Source organism: Protomyctophum parallelum (assembly GCF_964188405.1).
Source record: "Protomyctophum parallelum genome assembly, chromosome: 4".
NCBI classification, from domain to species: domain Eukaryota; kingdom Metazoa; phylum Chordata; class Actinopteri; order Myctophiformes; family Myctophidae; genus Protomyctophum; species Protomyctophum parallelum.
In genome coordinates, this window is record NC_139700.1 from 56454750 (window position 1) to 56479749 (window position 25000).

At 43.8% G+C, this 25000-nt stretch overlaps 2 protein-coding genes across 3 annotated transcripts in view; one reads left to right on the top strand and one right to left on the bottom strand.

Annotated features, from left to right (window-relative positions):
• LOC310857698 (CD81 antigen-like) overlaps positions 1–25000 on the top strand; it is a 51250-nt gene that overhangs the window by 8898 nt on the left and 17352 nt on the right. For both annotated transcript variants that reach the window (XM_083763493.1, XM_083763492.1), the window contains exon 2: positions 1110–1224. In XM_083763493.1, the coding sequence (XP_083619619.1) occupies positions 1110–1224 (115 nt within the window). The remainder of the gene's footprint in view (positions 1–1109; positions 1225–25000) is intronic.
• LOC310858004 (E3 ubiquitin-protein ligase TRIM35-like) lies at positions 16885–23007 on the bottom strand (the record flags this gene model as incomplete). The annotated part of the gene is made up of 3 exons (XM_083764048.1): positions 16885–18004; positions 18925–19305; positions 22889–23007. 3 exons carry the CDS (start codon positions 23005–23007, stop codon positions 16885–16887), a joined length of 1620 nt encoding a protein of 539 aa, XP_083620174.1.

Sequence of the window (25000 nt, forward strand, 5' to 3'; positions counted from 1 at the left end):
AATTAACTATTACTCTTGTAATTGCAACACTTTATTCCGTATTTCGTATTTCATATTTTACTGGAGTAAGACAAACTTTGTCGCACTACTACTCCCACAGTTTTGACTGTACGCACTTGAGCCATATGTCAAATCGACCGGAAAAAAATCTGAATGGTGTGCATGTGTTTTGCTAAAGAGAAATGTTGTATAGTTTAATTGATATGAATTTATTTGTGCATTAAATCTCCCCATTGACATGAATGGGAAAATGCGAAAAATCACATTTAAGTATTTTTTCCTCGGAGACTGTAAGCACTATAGTTACAAAACTTGGAGGGTAGGTTCATAATAATTACTAAAATTAATTAACTTATAATGTTATCGGTCGGCCTCATGGTGGCGCTACAACAGCCCACTTTACGTTTTGTCTTATAACTCTTGAACCGTAAGTCGTAAAATCAAAATACCATTTCCCCTGGATTCCTTGGGTCATGACGCTCCCAATATAGGACACGCCCATTTTCGCCATGATAGATTTTCCGCCATTTTGAATTTGCTTTTCCTCCTACAGATTTTGTCCAAATCTCACAAAAATCAGACATGAACGCTATGCAAATTAACCAGTGCTGATAGCTGCTATAGAGCGTCGCAGTCCCTCCCCCTTTCAGCAAAACGAGTGGCCCAGGAAATGAAAACCCAATGCATTCTCCCATAGGCATTTCTTATTTAATTTATTTAAAGACCTTTTAAGCGTCGTACGAAGCCAACTCTTGTCGTGACAAATCATGACAACACACAATATTTCGGACCAAACAAATAATTACAAAGAAGAAAAACAACAAAAAAAGTTTAAAAAAAAGTAACCTGCCGTTTTTTTCTACTTTCTAATTATTTGTTTGGCCCGAAAAATTGTGTGTATTGTCATGATTTGTCACGACAAGAGTTGGCTTCGTACGACGCTTAAAAGGTCTTTAAATAAATTAAAGAAGAAATGCCTATGGGAGAATGCATTGGGTTTTCATTTCGTTTTTCTGAAAGGGGGAGGGACTGCGACGCTCTATAAACATGAACGCTATGCAAAGTAACCCGTCCGTGCTGTTTAGACTAAACGCGCTCTCTCCTCCCAGCTGGCCGGGGGCATCGTCCTGGGCATCGCGCTGTGGCTCCGCCACGACAGCCAGACCAGTCACCTTCTGGTGCTGCAGTTTGACGGACACCAGGCGCCCAGTACCTTCTACATCAGTGAGTATACATTACAGTACCTTCTACATCAGTGAGTAATGTATACATTACACCCCCTATAGTACCTTCTACATCAGTGAGTATATATTATAGTACCTTCTACATCAGTGAGTATACATTACAGTACCTTCTACATCAGTGAGTAATGTATACATTACACCCCCTATAGTACCTTCTACATCAGTGAGTATATATTATAGTACCTTCTACATCAGTGAGTATACATTACAGTACCTTCTACATCAGTGAGTAATGTATACATTACACCCCCTATAGTACCTTCTACATCAGTGAGTATATATTATAGTACCTTCTACATCAGTGAGTATACATTACAGTACCTTCTACATCAGTGAGTAATGTATACATTACACCCCCTATAGTACCTTCTACATCAGTGAGTATACATTATAGTACCTTCTACATCAGTGAGTATACATTACAGTACCTTCTACATCAGTGAGTATACATTACAGTACCTTCTACATCAGTGAGTATACATTACAGTACCTTCTACATCAGTGAGTATATATTACAGTACCTTCTACATCAGTGAGTATACATTATAGTACCTTCTACATCAGTGAGTATACATTACAGTACCTTCTACATCAGTGAGTATATATTACAGTACCTTCTACATCAGTGAGTATACATTACAGTACCTTCTACATCAGTGAGTATACATTACAGTACCTTCTACATCAGTGAGTATACATTATAGTACCTTCTACATCAGTGAGTATACATTACAGTACCTTCTACATCAGTGAGTATACATTACAGTACCTTCTACATCAGTGAGTATACATTACACCCTCTATAGTACCTTCTACATCAGTGAGTATACATTACAGTACCTTCTACATCAGTGAGTATACATTATAGTACCTTCTACATCAGTGAGTATACATTACAGTACCTTCTACATCAGTGAGTATACATTACAGTACCTTCTACATCAGTGAGTATATATTACAGTACCTTCTACATCAGTGAGTATACATTACAGTACCTTCTACATCAGTGAGTATACATTACAGTACCTTCTACATCAGTGAGTATACATTACACCCTCTATAGTACCTTCTACATCAGTGAGTATACATTACAGTACCTTCTACATCAGTGAGTATACATTATAGTACCTTCTACATCAGTGAGTATACATTACAGTACCTTCTACATCAGTGAGTATACATTACACCCCCTATAGTACCTTCTACATCAGTGAGTATACATTACACCCCCTATAGTACCTTCTACATCAGTGAGTATATATTACAGTACCTTCTACATCAGTGAGTATACATTACACCCCCTATAGTACCTTCTACATCAGTGAGTATACATTACACCCCCTATAGTACCTTCTACATCAGTGAGTATACATTACAGTACCTTCTACATCAGTGAGTATACATTACACCCCCTATAGTACCTTCTACATCAGTGAGTATATATTACAGTACCTTCTACATCAGTGAGTATACATTACACCCCCTATAGTACCTTCTACATCAGTGAGTATACATTACACCCCCTATAGTACCTTCTACATCAGTGAGTATACATTACACCCCCTATAGTACCTTCTACATCAGTGAGTATACATTATAGTACCTTCTACATCAGTGAGTATACATTATAGTACCTTCTACATCAGTGAGTATACATTACAGTACCTTCTACATCAGTGAGTATATATTACAGTACCTTCTACATCAGTGAGTATACATTACAGTACCTTCTACATCAGTGAGTATACATTACAGTACCTTCTACATCAGTGAGTATACATTACAGTACCTTCTACATCAGTGAGTATACATTACAGTACCTTCTACATCAGTGAGTATACATTACAGTACCTTCTACATCAGTGAGTATACATTACAGTACCTTCTACATCAGTGAGTATACATTACAGTACCTTCTACATCAGTGAGTATACATTATAGTACCTTCTACATCAGTGAGTATACATTACAGTACCTTCTACATCAGTGAGTATACATTACACCCCCTATAGTACCTTCTACATCAGTGAGTATACATTACAGTACCTTCTACATCAGTGAGTATACATTACAGTACCTTCTACATCAGTGAGTATACATTACAGTACCTTCTACATCAGTGAGTATACATTACAGTACCTTCTACATCAGTGAGTATATATTACAGTACCTTCTACATCAGTGAGTATACATTATAGTACCTTCTACATCAGTGAGTATACATTACAGTACCTTCTACATCAGTGAGTATACATTATAGTACCTTCTACATCAGTGAGTATACATTACAGTACCTTCTACATCAGTGAGTATACATTATAGTACCTTCTACATCAGTGAGTATACATTACAGTACCTTCTACATCAGTGAGTATACATTACACCCCCTATAGTACCTTCTACATCAGTGAGTATACATTACAGTACCTTCTACATCAGTGAGTATACATTACACCCCCTATAGTACCTTCTACATCAGTGAGTATACATTATAGTACCTTCTACATCAGTGAGTATATATTACAGTACCTTCTACATCAGTGAGTATACATTACAGTACCTTCTACATCAGTGAGTATACATTACAGTACCTTCTACATCAGTGAGTATACATTACAGTACCTTCTACATCAGTGAGTATACATTACAGTACCTTCTACATCAGTGAGTATACATTACAGTACCTTCTACATCAGTGAGTATACATTACAGTACCTTCTACATCAGTGAGTATACATTACAGTACCTTCTACATCAGTGAGTATACATTACAGTACCTTCTACATCAGTGAGTATACATTACAGTACCTTCTACATCAGTGAGTATATATTACAGTACCTTCTACATCAGTGAGTATACATTATAGTACCTTCTACATCAGTGAGTATACATTACAGTACCTTCTACATCAGTGAGTATACATTATAGTACCTTCTACATCAGTGAGTATATATTACAGTACCTTCTACATCAGTGAGTATACATTATAGTACCTTCTACATCAGTGAGTATACATTACAGTACCTTCTACATCAGTGAGTATATATTATAGTACCTTCTACATCAGTGAGTATACATTACAGTACCTTCTACATCAGTGAGTATACATTATAGTACCTTCTACATCAGTGAGTATACATTACAGTACCTTCTACATCAGTGAGTATATATTACAGTACCTTCTACATCAGTGAGTATACATTATAGTACCTTCTACATCAGTGAGTATACATTACAGTACCTTCTACATCAGTGAGTATACATTACAGTACCTTCTACATCAGTGAGTATACATTATAGTACCTTCTACATCAGTGAGTATACATTACAGTACCTTCTACATCAGTGAGTATACATTACAGTACCTTCTACATCAGTGAGTATACATTACACCCCCTATAGTACCTTCTACATCAGTGAGTATACATTACACCCCCTATAGTACCTTCTACATCAGTGAGTATACATTACAGTACCTTCTACATCAGTGAGTATACATTATAGTACCTTCTACATCAGTGAGTATACATTACAGTACCTTCTACATCAGTGAGTATCCATTACAGTACCTTCTACATCAGTGAGTATATATTACAGTACCTTCTACATCAGTGAGTATACATTACAGTACCTTCTACATCAGTGAGTATACATTACAGTACCTTCTACATCAGTGAGTATATATTACAGTACCTTCTACATCAGTGAGTATACATTACAGTACCTTCTACATCAGTGAGTATACATTACAGTACCTTCTACATCAGTGAGTATACATTACAGTACCTTCTACATCAGTGAGTATACATTACAGTACCTTCTACATCAGTGAGTATACATTACAGTACCTTCTACATCAGTGAGTATACATTACAGTACCTTCTACATCAGTGAGTATACATTACAGTACCTTCTACATCAGTGAGTATACATTACACCCCCTATAGTACCTTCTACATCAGTGAGTATACATTACACCCCCTATAGTACCTTCTACATCAGTGAGTATACATTACAGTACCTTCTACATCAGTGAGTATACATTACAGTACCTTCTACATCAGTGAGTATATATTACAGTACCTTCTACATCAGTGAGTATATATTACAGTACCTTCTACATCAGTGAGTATACATTACAGTACCTTCTACATCAGTGAGTATACATTACAGTACCTTCTACATCAGTGAGTATACATTACACCCCCTATAGTACCTTCTACATCAGTGAGTATATATTACAGTACCTTCTACATCAGTGAGTATATATTACAGTACCTTCTACATCAGTGAGTATATATTACAGTACCTTCTACATCAGTGAGTATACATTACAGTACCTTCTACATCAGTGAGTATACATTACAGTACCTTCTACATCAGTGAGTATACATTACACCCCCTATAGTACCTTCTACATCAGTGAGTATATATTACAGTACCTTCTACATCAGTGAGTATATATTACAGTACCTTCTACATCAGTGAGTATATATTACAGTACCTTCTACATCAGTGAGTTTACATTATAGTACCTTCTACATCAGTGAGTATATATTACAGTACCTTCTACATCAGTGAGTATACATTACAGTACCTTCTACATCAGTGAGTATATATTACAGTACCTTCTACATCAGTGAGTATACATTACAGTACCTTCTACATCAGTGAGTATATATTACAGTACCTTCTACATCAGTGAGTATATATTACAGTACCTTCTACATCAGTGAGTATATATTACAGTACCTTCTACATCAGTGAGTTTACATTATAGTACCTTCTACATCAGTGAGTATATATTACAGTACCTTCTACATCAGTGAGTATACATTACAGTACCTTCTACATCAGTGAGTATATATTACAGTACCTTCTACATCAGTGAGTATACATTATAGTACCTTCTACATCAGTGAGTATACATTACAGTACCTTCTACATCAGTGAGTATACATTACAGTACCTTCTACATCAGTGAGTATACATTATAGTACCTTCTACATCAGTGAGTATACATTACAGTACCTTCTACATCAGTGAGTATACATTATAGTACCTTCTACATCAGTGAGTATATATTACAGTACCTTCTACATCAGTGAGTATATATTACAGTACCTTCTACATCAGTGAGTATATATTACAGTACCTTCTACATCAGTGAGTATACATTACAGTACCTTCTACATCAGTGAGTATACATTACACCCCCTATAGTACCTTCTACATCAGTGAGTATACATTACACCCCCTATAGTACCTTCTACATCAGTGAGTATTGATTGATTGATATATTTATTAACAGTTTGCAGAATTACAGTACATTTCAAGCACAAACTCAATACAGAGACTGTTAACTGTGAGTGGACGACCCAATTAAGCATTACACTGCTTTACAAGAGGGTCCACCATGTTCAATTAATCAAAACATTTAGAGACGTACAAATAGACACTTCTATATAGCCAAAGAACAGAACAGGAATTCATCATAAAGGAAGCAAAAAGGGAAAAGAAACATATACAGTGAATGTCCCTTGTTTGTGCCGAATCTGGGTTGTACATGGTTTGTTGAACTCCCTCTAGTGTTGTGGGTGTGGACTTTGTTTACATTAAGGAAGTATTTAGACAGGTACATGGGTATCTTAGTGAAGTATTTAGACAGGTACATGGGTATCTTGGTGAAGTATTTAGACAGGTACATGGGTATCTTAGTGAAGTATTTAGACAGGTACATGGGTATCTTAGTGAAGTATTTAGACAGGTACATGGGTATCTTAGTGAAGTATTTAGACAGGTACATGGGTATCTTGGTGAAGTATTTAGACAGGTACATGGTATCTTAGTGAAGTATTTAGACAGGTACATGGGTATCTTAGTGAAGTATTTAGACAGGTACATGGGTATCTTAGTGAAGTATTTAGACAGGTACATGGGTATCTTAGTGAAGTATTTAGACAGGTACATGGGTATCTTAGTGAAGTATTTAGACAGGTACATGGGTATCTTAGTGAAGTATTTAGACAGGTACATGGGTATCTTAGTGAAGTATTTAGACAGGTACATGGGTATCTTAGTGAAGTATTTAGACAGGTACATGGGTATCTTAGTGAAGTATTTAGACAGGTACATGGGTATCTTGGTGAAGTATTTAGACAGGTACATGGGTATCTTAGTGAAGTATTTAGACAGGTACATGGGTATCTTAGTGAAGTATTTAGACAGGTACATGGGTATCTTGGTGAAGAATTTAGACAGGTACATGGGTATCTTAGTGAAGTATTTAGACAGGTACATGGGTATCTTGGTGAAGTATTTAGACAGGTACATGGGTATCTTAGTGAAGTATTTAGACAGGTACATGGGTATTTTAGTGAAGTATTTAGAAGTATTTAGATTGCATCCAGCTCACTGATGTGTTTGTTAGCCTTTTGGAGGTCCAGCAATACCATGCCACAGTATTTTCCAGCATCCACCTCATGTTTGATGTGGTCGCTCAAATAGAGGAGGCATGTGTCAGTGGAGTGGGATGTTCTGAAGCCAGATTGGAACTATTACATCAATTTATTAGTGGCACTATACTTTTCAACCTGTTCATAGACTATTTTTCCAATCACTTTCGAGATGGAGCTTTATAGAATAGAAATAGGCCGGTAGTTGCCGGGTTCTAATTTACTCCCTTTCTTGTGCAAGGGGGGTTACTTTGGCCAGTTTAAAATCTTGGGGGACCTGTCCCTGTTTGATGGAGAGGTTTACTATGTGGGTGATGACTGGAGCTATGGAAATGGCTGAGTCTCTGAGAAATTTGGAGGGAGTATTGTCATGGCCTTGTGGGGTTGGAGTGCACTCCGTTTTTTAAGTTCCTCCTCAGTGTCCTTTAGTCAAAACAAAAGAAAACAGCATGATAATAAGGGGAGTGTCCATAAATCCGACATCTTAGTCCGACGTAAATTGAAATGATGACCTCTTCGGGGGTCAAACAGGTCTGAGTAACTTGGTTGGTTGTTGAAATAAGACCATTTGCAAAAGGTAAATGTGTCATAGGCCTATATGTGAAATGGATCTTTCACTTTTAATTTACAGTTGGAGTCATTTTATCGTCTACTCAGCCTTACGTGAACTTTGAACACCCCGGACCGTTTTTTAAGTTGCATTTGATATTCATTTTAGCTGCCCCGCCCCCTTGCATTGTAACTTCAAACCAGGGGGGCAAAGTTCATATAATGGCCTGTTGTGGCGCTGTCATTGGGCCCAAAAAAAAACCTTAGAGTATATATGAATAGAGAAGGCACCCAGAGGAAACCCTGAGGCGAAATGGACATAGTGGCCGAATGAAGGTATTGCAGCCTCATGGCCCCAAACACATGAACCGTTGACTATCATTGTACACGTTCACGACGGACGACGCTCGTGCGCGTTCAACGGCAGCGCGTTCATGTGTTTGGGGCCACTCACCATTGCAATCCGTCCCAGAATGCACTCTGTTCCCACCAGGAAGGAGGAGTGAAATCGCCTCATGCGCTTTTGAGCAACTCAATGCAAGTGGATGGAAGGAGAACTCGGGTGTCTTCTCCATTCATATATATACTCTAAGAAAAAACCCATATCCCCATAGAAGTCCATGTATTTGGGCCCAACTTCACCCAGACTGTATTACCTTAATAAACATGGTCATGAATACTTTCTGCTTCCAGTCACTAGTTTAAAGTCTCATTTCTCATGTCATAATATTCTTTTTGGAAAATGATGGTCCCATTTATAAAATAAATGACCATAAAGTCACGCATGTTCTGAGGGGCGTGGCTACCGTTACAGTCTATGATCGGGATTCCCCTCCCACTCGAGTCAAAATAAAAACCAACTAAGAAGAGAAGAAGGGGGGAAGTCCCGCCTCGTTGTCTGGGCCAGCCAATGGCCAGCTGGGCCCAAACGGATCTAGAAAGATGGTGATTTACAATACAAGGACTGACAGGCTTCATTTTACGTTCATGTTAGACCCGGGGAACGCTTTGTCCATATTTTTTACCGTCTATGCTTCAGACTCCATTTTAACCTTGATAATAACGTTTATTTGTATTTGTAGGCTATAGCACCTTTCATACATAAATGCAACTCAAAGTGCTTCACAGGGCAGAACATATAAAATAGCAATAAAACACAGGCCAGCAGTTAGATTAGAAAGATAAAACAATTAATGGTAAAGAGAATACAAAATAAAAGCATACAAACAGAGATGGATGATCTCAAAGGACACCTACGGACGGCTGCAATTCGAACCTGTCCCCCGTAAAAACTGAAGACTGAAGAAGAGGAGGAATTATACAAAGTACAATTGACACATATTTAATGTGTCAATAAATTTAGGAAACAAAGTACGGTGATACTGACACTGATGACATCACGATGAGGACAAAATCAGTTGAGCTGTTCCCGAGAGCAATTTCCATTAAAGCACCTGCGCCAGGAATGGGTTGGGTATTGTCATGGCAACAGTGTCATGGCAACAGCATATAGGCACCTGAGCCCCAGGTGACCGGATCTATTGTGTACCGTCATTTCCCCCTGGTTGTTTACCATTAAACGTTCATTACTATTCCTCTCGTGTCTGTGGCTCCTTTGGATATATCCCTGTGCCTAAACTGGCGTGGTGGCAGCGGCGATCGGACTTACGTCTCGCACCGAAAGAGGATCGTATACCATGTAAAGAGAAAGCCGCACTGTGGATATACTTCTACCGTCGGAACGCGAGAGGATCATTATGGCAACGTCACACAGAGCGCCTAAACAGTGGTGCTTGACGAAGATAGAGAACGTGAACTCGTTTGAAAACTGGCGACAAAATCTCCTGTATACGCTGTTACTTGACAGCGAGTTCGCTCCGTTCCTTGTTGACGGCGCAGTGTGGGAGAAGAAAACTAGAGCGTCACCACACAGAGGCTTCACTGACGACGAGGATGACGTAGCCCGCGCGCAGCGCCGCACAAAGGAACAAAAAGTGAGCATGTTGGAATTGATGCTGGGGCAAATAGCCAATTACTGCCCTGTCATTTCACGTCAAAGCTTCGTGAAAAATTCTACATGTATTGACAGTATATGGCAAGCTATCCGCCAGCACTATGGATTTCAGTGCACAGGAGCACATTTCATTGACTTTGCTGCTATTAAATTGGAACCCAATGAGAGACCAGAAGATTTATTCCAGCGCTTAATGGCATTTATGGAGGACAATTTGCTGCACAAAGACGCTGGCATCAGTCATATGGGAGAGGCTGTGAGAGAAGATGAGGAACTATCGCCATCACTTGAGAACTTTATTGTGCTCACATGGCTCCGCCTACTGCATGAGGAGTTACCCAGACTGGTGAAGCAGCGATATGGCACAGAGCTACGATCACGCACGCTCGCATCCATTAAGCCAGAGGTTTCACAGGCCCTTGATTCCCTGTTAGATGAGCTACAGGCATCAGTGGATGCAAGGGTTATGCGCACAGCTGTTGCTGGATTTTCCAGGTCTAGTTCTAGATTTTCTAGCTCTAGATTTCCCAAGCCAAAACAGACAAACTATGTGCCGAGGAGGAGGGTGTGCCCCCTTTGCAAGGAGGCCAGAAGGCCTGATGAACATTTTCTGAGTAAATGCCCATTCCTGCCCCCAGAGGACAAAAAGTTCATGGTAAAGACACGGCAGGTCATGGGTGAGCATAGCGAGTCTGAAGAAGAATCAGACAACGTCACGGGTGAAGAGATGACTGCAGCCAGCGTAGTTCAGCGTGTGGACATCAAGTCATCACCATATCTCGACACGTTTCATGGCCATCTAGCCGTAAGACTCACGATTGACAGCGGCGCAACAGGAAATATGATGAAGGCATCATGCGCCACGAGACTGGGCGTGACCATAACAAAGACCACGCAGTCGGCCCATCAGGCCGATGGCTCCTCCCCTTTGAAGGTATTGGGGGAGATAAGAACATGCTTTCAGAGGGATGGCCACAACCTCTACTTTGAAGGCCTCGTTGTGGAAAACCTGGATTCAGACATCTTGGCCGGGATCCCGTTCATGGTGAGGAACGACATCTCGATTAGGCCGGCCAAACATCAGGTGTGCGTGGGGGAGAAAACCTACTATTACGGCACGCAGCACAAGAGTGACAGACATGCTGTGCGGCGCGCACATGTACTACGCGCACCAGACAAGGCCACAGTGTGGCCTGGGAAGTACATCGAGCTAGATTTGCCAGCCGACCTGTGTGACGTGGATGGCGAGTTGGCCGTTGAACCACATGAACACCAATGGCTTGCCCCAGTGTTGCTGCAAGGCGTGGCAGGGAAGATTCGGGTCCCTAACTTCACCAGGGAACCACAGCTGATCCAGAGACACGACCATGTATGCCGTGTCAGAGCTACGTTTGCTCCATCATGTGAAGATGTGTCACCTATAGCCGAAACTCGCAAGCCTGGTCCTGGGTCCAGGTCTGCCCCCTTTTCTGATGGTGTGGCATTGGACCCAGACAACATCATGCCTCCTGCCGTTAGAGACAAGTTTTGTGCACTGCACACGGAGTATGATGACGTGTTTGACCCACAGTTCAAAGGATATAATGGTGCAGTGGGACCGTTTCAAGCCAAAGTGAACATGGGACCTGTACAACCCCCACAGCGGAAGGGCAGGGTCCCACAATATTCCAGGAATCAGCTACAGGAGCTCCAGGCTCAGTTTGACACGTTAGAGCAGATGGGTGTCTTCAGAAAGCCTGAGGATATTGGTGCTGCAGTTGAGTATGTCAACCCCTCATTTCTGGTTAAGAAATCAGGAGGTGGCTCTCGCCTCGTCACTGCATTTGCGGACGTTGGGCGGTACAGCAAACCTCAGCCGTCGCTGATGCCCGATGTTGACTCTACATTACGGTTGATAGCTCAGTGGAAGTACATTATTGCCACTGACCTCACCAAAGCCTTTTACCAAATCCCCTTATCAAAGGACTCATGGAAGTACTGCGGAGTCGTTACACCGTTTAGAGGTGTTCGTGTCTATGTGCGTAGCGCCATGGGCATGCCAGGGTCCGAGACGGCATTGGAGGAGCTGACATGCAGGGTGTTTGGAGACCTTCTTGAGCAAGGCCTCTTAGCCAAAGTTGCAGACGACATGTACTGTGGCGCAGAAACACTGGATGAACTGTTAGCTGTCTGGAGGAGGGTGCTGTCAGCCCTACAGCATTGTGGATTGAAACTGTCTGCCACCAAGACCACCGTAGCGCCCATACAGACTTCCATTCTAGGTTGGGTGTGGCGTCAAGGTACCATCCAAGCCACACCCCACCGTGTGTCGGCATTAGCTGCGTGCCCGCCCCCAAAGACTGTGACTGAAATGCGATCATTCATTGGGGCGTACAAGGTGTTGGCTCGCGTACTTAAAAACTGTGCCACCACACTCGCCCCACTGGATGACGCGATCGCTGGTAGAGAATCAAAAGACGTGATCCAGTGGTCAGACGAGCTGATGTGCGCGTTCAGCAAATCCCAGAAGGCCTTATCTTTGAACCATGCCGTCACATTGCCACGACCGGCTGACCAGCTATGGATTGTCACGGACGGTGCGGTCAGGGATCCGGGTATGGCTGCGACGCTGTACATCACCTGTAAGGACACCGTGAAAATTGCAGGATACTTTAGCGCCAAGTTGCGCAAAAACCAGTCGACGTGGCTGCCCTGTGAGGTTGAGGCTTTGTCCATAGCAGCAGCAGTGAAGCACTTCGCTCCCTACATCATTCAGTCGTCTCAGAGGACATGCGTGCTGACAGACAGCAAACCATGTGTCCAGGCCTTCGAGAAACTGTGTAAGGGAGAGTTCTCAGCAAGCCCTCGTGTTACTTCGTTCCTGTCGACAGCCAGCCGGTACCAGGTGCTCGTCCGGCATGTGGCAGGTGCATCCATCTTACCATCTGACTTTGCTAGCCGCAATGCACCGGAGTGTGACAACCCGACATGTCAGATATGTACATTCGTTCAGGTGGCTGCTGAGTCTGTTGTGCGCCAGGTCAGCACGGGGGACATTATGAGAGGAGCCCAGAAAATGCCGTTTACATCTAGGTCAGCGTGGCTGGCTATACAGGCTGAGTGTTCGGATCTCAGGCGTACGGGTGCTCATCTTCGACAGGGCACACGACCGTCGAAGAAACTGACGAATGTGCGCGACGTGAAGCGCTACTTGAGCGTCGCCACGTTGTCCCGGGATGGTCTCCTGGTCGTCCGGCGCCACACCCCACTCGCGGCATCAACTGAGTGCATTGTGGTGCCTAGGGCTGCGCTGGATGGCCTACTCACTTCTCTTCACATCAAACTTGACCATCCGTCCACCCACCAGTTGAGAACAGTCGTACAGCGGTACTTCTATGCCTTGGACATGGATACGTCTGTTCAACGCGTCGCTGACGGATGTCACCAGTGTGCATCCTTGAGAAAAGCCCCTGCAGTCATGCAGGACCAGTCAACGAGTGACCCTCCCGAGGTCGTTGGGGCAGCCTTTGCAGCTGATGTATTCAGACGGGAACGCCAGTTCATTCTCGTTGTTCGAGAGTGCGTAACGTCATTCACGCTGACATCCATCATTGAGAACGAACGTGCAGAGACACTCAGAGACTCTTTACTTCGCCTGTGCGTAGGTGTGTGTCCACTCGATGGGCCCTTCGCAGTGATTAGAACTGACCCAGCACCAGGATTCGCTGCGTTGGAAGGAGATGAGGTGCTCGCGAAACACAGGCTGGTCGTGGAGGTGGGCAGGGTCAAGAACGTCAACAAGAACCCGGTGGCTGAGAGAGCTATTCAAGAACTGCAAGGGGAGATCTTGCGCATGGAGCCAAATTGCAAAGTCGTTACCCCTCTGCTGCTCTCTGTCTCCACAGCCCGCTTGAACAGCCGTGTCAGGTCACGTGGGTTGGCTGCCCGTGAGATGTTATATCAGCGGGATCAGTTTTCCCATCAGCAGTTACCTGTCGATGACCAGGCTCTCATTAGAGAGCAGCAGTCACAACGGGTTGCCAACCACCCGTACAGCATGAGAGCAAAGACACCGTCCGGTCGAGTAGCTACGCCAGTATCTCTCCAGCCGGGAGACCTGGTGTACCTATATGGAGATCGGAACAAGTCGAGAGCCCGTGACAGATACCTGGTTGTCAGCACTGATGGAGCGTGGTGCAACATCCAGAAGTTCACAGGCAACCAACTGCGTCGGACCTCGTACAGAGTCAGAGTGAGTGATTGCTACAAGGTGGTGGGCCCTGCAGTCACAGGCCCAGTGGACACGGACCTGTCATCCGATGAGGATCCAGAGGAGTCGTTCCCACAAGGCCCTGATACACCACCAGCGATTTCGGAGCCTCCGTTGTCACCCCTGTGTCCCCGTAGTGACGTCTCAGACGGTGCGGAGCGGACGGATGAGACGGTGTCTCCTCCTGAGTCACCCGGGCCCGGGGTGAGACCTGAGGAGGCGGTCAGACCAGCGAGTGGCCCAGCTGCGGGGCCTCGCCGATCAGGGCGTGAACGCCGCCAACCAGACAGACTTCAGCTCTTTTTCTAATGTGTATTTTGTGGGGTGTAGATGCACAGTGTGTGGGGTGTATAGGGGTGTGCATTTAAAAAGAAACAAAAAAATGAAAAAGGGTGGCGCCAGGAATGGGTTGGGTATTGTCATGACAACAGTGTCATGGCAACAGCATATAGGCACCTGAGCCCCAGGTGACCGGATCTATTGTGTACCGTCATTTCCCCCTGGTTGTTTACCATTAAACGTTCATTACTATTCCTCTCGTGTCTGTGGCTCCTTTGGATATATCCCTGTGCCTAAACTGGCGCTGATATGATATGAAAGCCTGATTGTTCAAAATTGATTATTTGTGGGCATAGAAAACACATATGGGAGCCTCAAAAACACAAAATAAATTGAAAAAGTTGAATTTTATGTTACTTAGTTGTAGATTTCATAGACTTGTTTGACAACTCTATCGTCAGTGTTTTGTGTCAATTAATGTTCAATGTTTGTTTTAAAAACGCCATTGACAATGACGGGAAAATGTACGTCATCTTTTCCCTAAACACACAACATTAAATGTACGTCATCTTGTCCCTAAACACACAACATTAAATGTCATTAACAATAAAGACAAATTGTTTAGTCACCGTTTGTTTTGCACAAACATCACCAAATCAACATGAGTTAGACTGTAATATATCAGCGCCCCTCACTTCACACAGGTGTGATTTGTATTAACTTTATCTCCATACTTGGTCTGTTCTTTTGTTCTTCTGTAGATCTCTTTTCATACAATAGCATGTAGATCTGCTATGTTTGGATATATTGATCAGAATAGATACTATAGGGATCAAATGGTTAGTGAATACAAATCACACTTGTGTGAAGTGAGGGGCACTCTTACCATTTTGTAACTGAACGATACATTAATTGTAAAATAATATTAATAATTATTAAATAATAATAATGAGTAATTAATGACCTGCCATAAAACGATAGCCCTTTAACCCTTGGACGCTACTTGACGGAATTGACGGATTAATGCTAAAAATACAAATTAGCATTTTTTCGCTAATTTGGCTAATTTTGGATGTAATCTTCCTAAAACCGGCCGAAATCGTCGCGTGCACGGTCAATCACGCACGTGCACGGTCTTTATGTGCATCGCTGCGTAAAATGCGATATTTTGGGATGTTTTGGGCTTGATTAGAGCTTAATTTGACTTAGTTAAGAAAAAGACGATGGTAGCTTAGCATCCCGGACAGCTAAGCTAGTGACTCAGGCATAGGCGGCGGGTGCGTTTTACCTTTGGGTAGGCTATAGAATTGCGTTGGGGCAATGGGGGGGGATTCTCGCGGCCGAGCGGAGCGAGGCCGCCGCCGCGGATTTATTTATTTATTTATTTCCCAGATGGTCTAAAAATGAGTTATTTAGCATACTTTTACCAATGAATTAGCCTATACACAGACAACGACTTTTGGAAGTCTTTTTCTCAAGTCTCGAGTCAGTCAGTCAGTGACAGTGTAGATTACCCGGCGGTGTTGGCGTGTTGCTGCCCCTCCGGGAGTCGCGGCTCATGGCTCTCCACAGACGGCACAGAGACAGCAGTCACTCCACTGAACGTGCCAGTGTTGCTGCAGTGGTGTGAACTGTGAACCGTGCGGGCACTGGCGCTGCTGAGTTCTGACACCTTTTATAATGCTGCGCACATATATTATATATATAAAAAAAATACCCAGCATAATTTTTGGGAAGGCTAAGCCTTCCCTAGCCTTACGCACCCGCCGCCTATGGACTCAGGGTCAAACTACAACCGGATGTTTACGATCGTTGAACCGGAAGTGACTTCGCCAGATTCGTCTATTTGGTCAAGATCAGCATAATGGTGCGTTCCTGCCATCTGGTGGCAATACTGGATATTACACTAGCATTGCCCTGTGAAAATAATCCATAGTATGTATATCGCGGATGTTTCTATTGCCATTCAAATTATGAATAAAAAATATGCCAATGTGTTACCCAAACAAAAAAATTGGGAGTGGCAGTCCAAGGGTTTTAATCAATACCAAATCAATATATTCTGTAGGTGTTTTTATTGGACGCCAGACGTTCTAACTGTGATTTTCCAGAGTGACACAGATCTTCCCTGGTAACATCTTCAGAGACTTATCATCACTATCATCACCATAATTACCATTATAAATGAATGGAAACAGTATCTCCGTGAAGGTGTGTGTGAAGGTGTGCAGGTGTGTGTTAGAATCAGGATCAGAGAAGGACAGATGTCCTCTGTCCCAGTCCAGCTGGACTCTGATCCTCCGGGCTTTCTGATTCACTGAGAGAACAGTCTCCTCCTCATCATCATCATCAGGTCCTGATGAGGAGTATGCTGTGTATTCATCCCTATATAACTGTATTATCCAGCCTCCTCTCCCTGTGTCTCCCTCCCTCCAGTACGACTCTTCACACACACCTACCTCCCAGGATTTATTGTCTCCAACCTCAACATCCCAGCTGTGAGACCCTGAGTCAAAGCCCTCAGAACCCTGGACTCTGAACCCGTCAAACCTCTCTGGGTTGTCAGGAAGCTGCTGTATCTCTTCTTCACATCTCACACTGGTCAGATCATCAGCCAGTACGAGATCAAGACTAGCAGTGTTGGGGTCCAGGACGACAGGAGTGTAGGAGACAATGTCCTTCATCTTGTCCCAGACTCTGAAGGTCAGGTTCTTCAGGTGTTTGGCCTGGTCTATCAGCACTCCTCCTGAGAGCGGCGGTGGGTCCTGCAGGGTGAGCTGGACTCCCTCCATGGTGGTCTTGTAGTTCTGCAGGAATGAGACGTGGTCGTCGGCTCTCAGCTGGTGCTCGGTAGCTTGGATTGCGTTGGAGAGGGTTTCCATTTCTCTGCTCAGAGCCTCAATCCTCTCCTTCATCTCCTGACTCTTCTGAGCCTCTTCCTCCCGCAGAGCGGCCATCCTGGCCTCCTCTTCCTCCTGTAGGAACCGGCGGAGATTCTCAAACTGTTCCTTGATCTGCTTCTCTGTGTTCCTGGCCTGAACCTTCATGTGGTTTTCTGTTATGTCGTAATTTGTTTTAACTTTATCAAAGACCTTCAGTTTCCTCTTTAAAGACAACAGTGATTCCTGGACCTTCTGTTTGCAAAGTTCAGACGCTTCGTCCACGGGTAAGAACTTGTGTCCGGCGTGTTTCTTTGAGTCGCGACACACGAGACTAGGGATGTTGAAAAAAGTTGAAAATCGACTCGATTTTCGACTCATGCCTCCCGCGACTCAAAACGTATGAGTCGAAAAATCGTTTTTATTTGTATTATATATTTTTTATAATGTAAAATGTTATAAACGTTGCCGTTTCAAATGTTTTCCAAATGGGAGAAGTACGTGTTTGTCTGTGTGACACTGCTGTGCTGCGCCTAGTGTCAGTGGCTCGTCACATGCAAATTAACTTTGAGCAGAGCGCTGTGGCTCTGTGTTTGAGAATAGACCCCATCGTCCAAGGGTGTGTGTGTGTGTGTGTGTGTTTGGTGGGGGGTGGTATCTTAGCAACACTGAATGATCTGTCCCATTGGTCGTGTGCTCGTATCATGAGCCAATGGCTGCAGCTCTGCTTCCCAGACCCAGACCCAGGTTCACATCTCATATACAGTCTACACATGCCGTAAAGTGAACTGACAGCCACAGGTCTGCTACCATATTAGCAGCGGTGAGCGCTCTTCTCTCGTGAAGAAAGCAGGACAGAGTTGTCAAATAAATCCCGCCGTCATTCATACTGTATTTATTCTCCGACCCGACATTAAAATACGGAACAACGTGCGTTCATTACGGGGCTCGTGACAGGCTGCAGACACTTGAGAGTTGGGACTACTAGCAGATAGCACCGCTGCTCCTTTACAAAATAAAGTTTATTTTTTATTATTGGGATTTGATCATTGATGCAAATTCTAAACATATGGATGCAGCTGCAGAAGTTGTGTTGCTTAAAGGAATGCATAGTTGCGTTCTCCTCAACTGCTGCGCAGCAACAACAAAAATATAAAAAATAATGAAAAAAAAAAGGAAAAAAAGTCGTTCGACACGTCGATTTTCGGCCTCGATTCGTCGATTGGCCAAATATGAGTCGTTTGGCATCCCTACACGAGACACGCCAGCTGTTGGTCGTCCAGACAGAAGAGCTTGAGCTTCTCGCCGTGTGCGCTGCAGAGGACCTCAGAGCTCAGCGACGACGAGCTCCGGCATTTCTCCTTCAAGAGCTTCTTACACAGGTTCTTCAGAGCAACATTTAGAGGAGGAATGTCCTTGGAGGATCTTCTCTGACAAACGGGACATTCCCTCGTTGGTCTTTCCGTCCACCATTCCTGCAGGCAGTCTTTGCAGAAGCTGTGTCCACAGGTTAGCCCGACGGGACGTTTAAAGATGCCACTACACACTAGACAGTACAGATCCTCTTCCTGACCAGTCAAACGGGAAGCCATTTTGGTCTGCCGCTCCCTGACGCTCTCTGAAGCTGTCGTTACACTGGAGGAATAGGACAAAACAACAGTAGGACATTATGAGTATCAATAGTAGTAGTAATAGTATTAGTAATAGTAATAGTAATAGTAATAGTAATTGTGATAATGATAATGATAATAATAATAAACTTTATTTATATAGCACCTTTCATACATAAATGTAGCTCAAAGTGCTTTACAGAGCAGAAAAGATAATAAAAACAAAAGCAAAACAAAACGCATTAAAACAGGCATGCAGTTAAAACAATAGGACTGGACAATAACGCAATAACGTGTCAAATCAGGCAAAGGCAGTGGTACAAAGATAAGAACAGATATTTTAAAACTCAACTAAAGGCAAGAGTAAAAAGGTCTTAAGCTGTGTCTTAAGTCTTAAGCTGTGTCTTAAAAATGGTTGTAGTATTCATATTGACATTAAAGATGGAGTGCCGTGAGTTTTGTATTTGTTCCATTTTCTCATGTGTTTATTATACAACAACAACAACAACACCAATAACAACCTATTAGTTTAAGCACTTTTTTCTACTACATTTGATAGTACTCTAACTGGAGCTAATGCTGTTAGCTAACTGGAGCTAATGCTATTGCTACCTGGAGCTAATGCTATGAGCTAACTGGTGCTAATGCTATGAGCTAACTGGAGCTAATGCTATGAGCTAACTGGAGCTAATGCTATGAGCTAACTGGAGCTAATGCTATGTGCCCAACTGGAGCTAATGCTATTGCTACCTGGAGCTAATGTTATGAGCTAACTGGAGCTAATGCTATTAGCTAACTGGAGCTAATGCTATAGCTACCTGGAGCTAATGCTATGTGCTAACAGGAGCTAAAGGGAAGCCATAACTAAACACAGTGAGTTAACCAAGAACAGAATGTCGGAAACGGAAACGAACGAAAACCAGGGCTGTGAGGTTGTGACAGAGAAACATAGTTTATGGTAATAAAACCAGGGTTGGAAGGTTGTGACAGAGAAACATAGTTTATGGTAATAAAAATGCAATGAAAAGAATAAAGGGAAAACGATGCACAGCGTTTCAGGTTTTACGGAGGCCAGTTTCTAATTGCAGTCGTCCGTAGGTGCCCTTTGAGAGCGGGTCTAGGTATAATAATCTTTGTGTTCTTACCTCAGTGGAGATGGTATCAGATAACAGTCTGTCGGTCTGCCAGGTTGTCTAAATGATCCTCCGTCTATTCATTAATGAATCTATTTATTTATTGATTGATCGATATTTGTCTCTCTGATTGTTTTTCGCGTCTCAGTCTCTGACGAGAGAATTTCAGTCTGAGAAAAATGCTGAGACGACTATAGAAGGAAATGGACTTTGATTCATGTCCGTCTGATAACAGGAATGACACACACACACACACACACACACACACACACACACACACACACACACACACACACACACACACACACACATGAACTGTACTGTCATAAGACAATGAATCAAAGTTCATTTGTAGATGGCTGGTTGTACTGTTGCTCCGAGGCAGGAATAAATGTTGTTTTGTTGTGCTTTATGACTCTATGGAGACTCCACCATTACAACTGTTTATAATACACAAGATGTGGCTCGGGGACCCCCAGGGGTCCTTGAAGGCCTTCCAGTGGGTCTCCAGCAACACGTAGTCCTAAAACCTCCAATTCAGTTTAAAAACACAACAACAAAATAAGAGGCCAATGTGAAAATCTTTGGGGCAGAGGTTCAGCTGTGACGTTCAGGAGTCTGAGTGCAAAACATACTCTCTCCCCATGCCTTCGGCCTGGTGGAGACAACTAAACATACTCTCTCCCCATGCCTTCGGCCTGGTGGAGACAACTAAACATACTCTCTCCCCATGCCTTCAGCCTGGTGGAGACAATAAAACATACTCTCTCCCCATGCATTCAGCCTGGTGGAGACAATAAAACATACTCTCTCCCCATGCCTTCAGCCTGGTGGAGACAACTAAACATACTCTCTCCCCATGCCTTCGGTCTGGTGGAGACAACTAAACATACTCTCTCCCCATGCCTTCAGCCTGGTGGAGACAACAAAACATACTCTCTCCCCATGCCTTCGGCCTGGTGGAGACAACTAAACATACTCTCTCCCCATGCCTTCGGCCTGGTGGAGACAACAAAACATACTCTCTCCCCATGCCTTCGGCCTGGTGGAGACAACTAAACATACTCTCTCCCCATGCCTTCGGCCTGGTGGAGACAACTAAACATACTCTCTCCCCATGCCTTCGGCCTGGTGGAGACAACTAAACATACTCTCTCCCCATGCCTTCGGCCTGGTGGAGACAACTAAACATACTCTCTCCCCATGCCTTCGGCCTGGTGGAGACAACTAAACATACTCTCTCCCCATGCCTTCGGCCTGGTGGAGACAACTAAACATACTCTCTCCCCATGCCTTCAGCCTGGTGGAGACAACTAAACATACTCTCTCCCCATGCCTTCGGCCTGGTGGAGACAACTAAACATACTCTCTCCCCATGCCTTCAGCCTGGTGGAGACAATAAAACATACTCTCTCCCCATGCCTTCGGCCTGGTGGAGACAACTAAACATACTCTCTCCCCATGCCTTCGGCCTGGTGGAGACAACTAAACATACTCTCTCCCCATGCCTTCGGCCTGGTGGAGACAACTAGACATACTCTCTCCCCATGCCTTCGGCCTGGTGGAGACAACTAGACATACTCTCTCCCCATGCCTTCGGCCTGGTGGAGACAACTAAACATACTCTCTCCCCATGCCTTCGGCCTGGTGGAGACAACTAAACATACTCTCTCCCCATGCCTTCGGTCTGGTGGAGACAACTAAACATATACTCTCTCCCCATGCCTTCGGCCTGGTGGAGACAACTAAACATACTCTCTCCCCATGCCTTCGGCCTGGTGGAGACAACTAAACATACTCTCTCCCCATGCCTTCAGCCTGGTGGAGACAACTAAACATACTCTCTCCCCATGCCTTCGGCCTGGTGGAGACAACTAAACATACTCTCTCCCCATGCCTTCGGTCTGGTGGAGACAACTAAAAATACTCTCTCCCCATGCCTTCAGCCTGGTGGAGACAACTAAACATACTCTCTCCCCATGCCTTCGGCCTGGTGGAGACAATAAAACATACTCTCTCCCCATGCCTTCAGCCTGGTGGAGACAATAAAACATACTCTCTCCCCATGCTGTGCTGTGCTGTACTGTATAGTGCTGTGCTGTACTGTACTGTACTGTACTGTACTGTGCTGTGCTGTGCTGTGCTGTGCTGTGCTGCGGTTGTCAACCTGAGGGTCCCCAAACTATTTTGAGGTCCCAACAAAGTAAAAGTGTAATACAGCCTGGGTTATCTGGGACATTTCTAAAGTGTCTCATGTTGTGAGCTTTCTAGATCTGCTATTCTCACAACATTTATCTGTTGGAACTGAGTCAATCTTATCAGCGTGGTGCATGCAGGTCCCTTAGTTCATATATGATTATTGTGTGAGGTGGTATCCAGATAAAATAATAATAATAACAGTACTGGTACAGTACATCAGCACTTATACAGTACAACAGCACTAGCACTCTGTTTATTCTTAACTCTTATGAAAACAAGCGGTTAGGTTTGGGCCGGGCCGGGCCAGGCTGGTTCCAGGCTGGGCCATGAGGCTGGTCCCAGGCTGGGCTGGGCAGCGCCGGCGATGCTAAAAACATCCAGGCAAGGGCTCTCATTTTCCTGGGCTTGTAATGAGCACGTGTGAGCCTGGTGGTTTATTGGGAAGGATCAAAGGGCGTGGTGCGTGCTCGCCTGCGTGTGTGTGCGCGCTCGCCTGTGTGTGTGTGTGTGTGTGTGTGTGTGTGTGTGTGTGTGTGTGTGTGTGTGTGTGTGTGTGTGTGTGTGTGTGTGTGTGTGTGTGTGTGTGTGTGTGTGTGTGTGTGTGTGTGTGTGTGTGTGTGTGTGTGTGTGCGTGTGCGTGCGTGTGTGTGTCGTCAGAGCAGTGGGGGACCCAGCAGGCCTCTTGATGTTTGCCCGATGGGTGGGCATGCAGAACGGGAGGCTTAACCACAACGACCGCACCCTCCTCCAGCTGTAAGAGCCCCACCAACGCTCACATCAAGCACAGACCCGCTGCCCCCCCCCCCCCTCCCCCCCTCCTCCTCCCCCCCCGCCCACCAACGCTCGGCTCCGTGGCGTCTATAAAAAGGCCTGGCTTGGTGGGTCCGTGGTCAGTGTGCAGAACTGCTTTATACTTAGTGAGGGAGTGGATCTTAATGAATGGGAACTACAAAGTACTATGTCTGTTGGACCCAAAAACACAACGTTCTCATGTACTGTACTGTACTGGACTTCTGAGAGGTCGGGAAGTAACTACTGAGTACATTAACCCATTCTAAACGGGAACCCATTTTGGTGTCAGCATCATGTTATGCTTTAGCTATTGAAAAATAGCAGACCTACAAGCTCGTAGCGCGCCACCGAGTGGCGCGCTACGAGCTTGTAGGTCTGCTATTTTTTTTAAATGAACGACTGTCATTTTTAGAATCTGATCTCAGGTCAGAATGGGTTAATGTTGTTCTGAGAGGTCGGGAAGTAACTGAGTACATTTACTGTTCTACTGAGAGGTGAAAGTAACTGAGTACATTTACTGTTCTACTGAGAGGTGAAAGTAACTGAGTACATTAATGTTGTTCTGAGAGGTCGGGAAGTAACTGAGTACATTTACTGTTCTACTGAGAGGTGAAAGTAACTGAGTACATTAATGTTGTTCTGAGAGGTTGGGAAGTAACTGAGTACATTTACTGTTCTACTGAGAGGTGAAAGTAACTGAGTACATTTACTGTTCTACTGAGAGGTGAAAGTAACTGAGTACATTTACTGTTCTACTGAGAGGTGAAAGTAACTGAGTACATTAATGTTGTTCTGAGAGGCCGGGAAGTAACTGAGTACATTTACTGTTCTACTGAGAGGTGAAAGTAACTGAGTACATTACTGTTCTACTGAGAGGTGAAAGTAACTGAGTACATTTACTGTTCTACTGAGAGGTGAAAGTAACTGAGTACATTTACTGTTCTACTGAGAGGTGAAAGTAACTGAGTACATTTACTGTTCTACTGAGAGGTGAAAGTAACTGAGTACATTTACTGTTCTACTGAGAGGTGAAAGTAACTGAGTACATTAATGTTGTTCTGAGAGGCCGGGAAGTAACTGAGTACATTTACTGTTCTACTGAGAGGTGAAAGTAACTGAGTACATTTACTGTTCTACTGAGAGGTGAAAGTAACTGAGTACATTTACTGTTCTACTGAGAGGTGAAAGTAACTGAGTACATTTACTGTTCTACTGAGAGGTGAAAGTAACTGAGTACATTTACTGTTCTACTGAGAGGTGAAAGTAACTGAGTACATTTACTGTTCTACTGAGAGGTGAAAGTAACTGAGTACATTTACTGTTCTACTGAGAGGTGAAAGTAACTGAGTACATTTACTGTTCTACTGAGAGGTGAAAGTAACTGAGTACATTAATGTTGTTCTGAGAGGCCGGGAAGTAACTGAGTACATTTACTGTTCTACTGAGAGGTGAAAGTAACTGAGTACATTAATGTTGTTCTGAGAGGTCGGGAAGTAACTGAGTACATTTACTGTTCTACTGAGAGGTGAAAGTAACTGAGTACATTACTGTTCTACTGAGAGGTGAAAGTAACTGAGTACATTTACTGTTCTACTG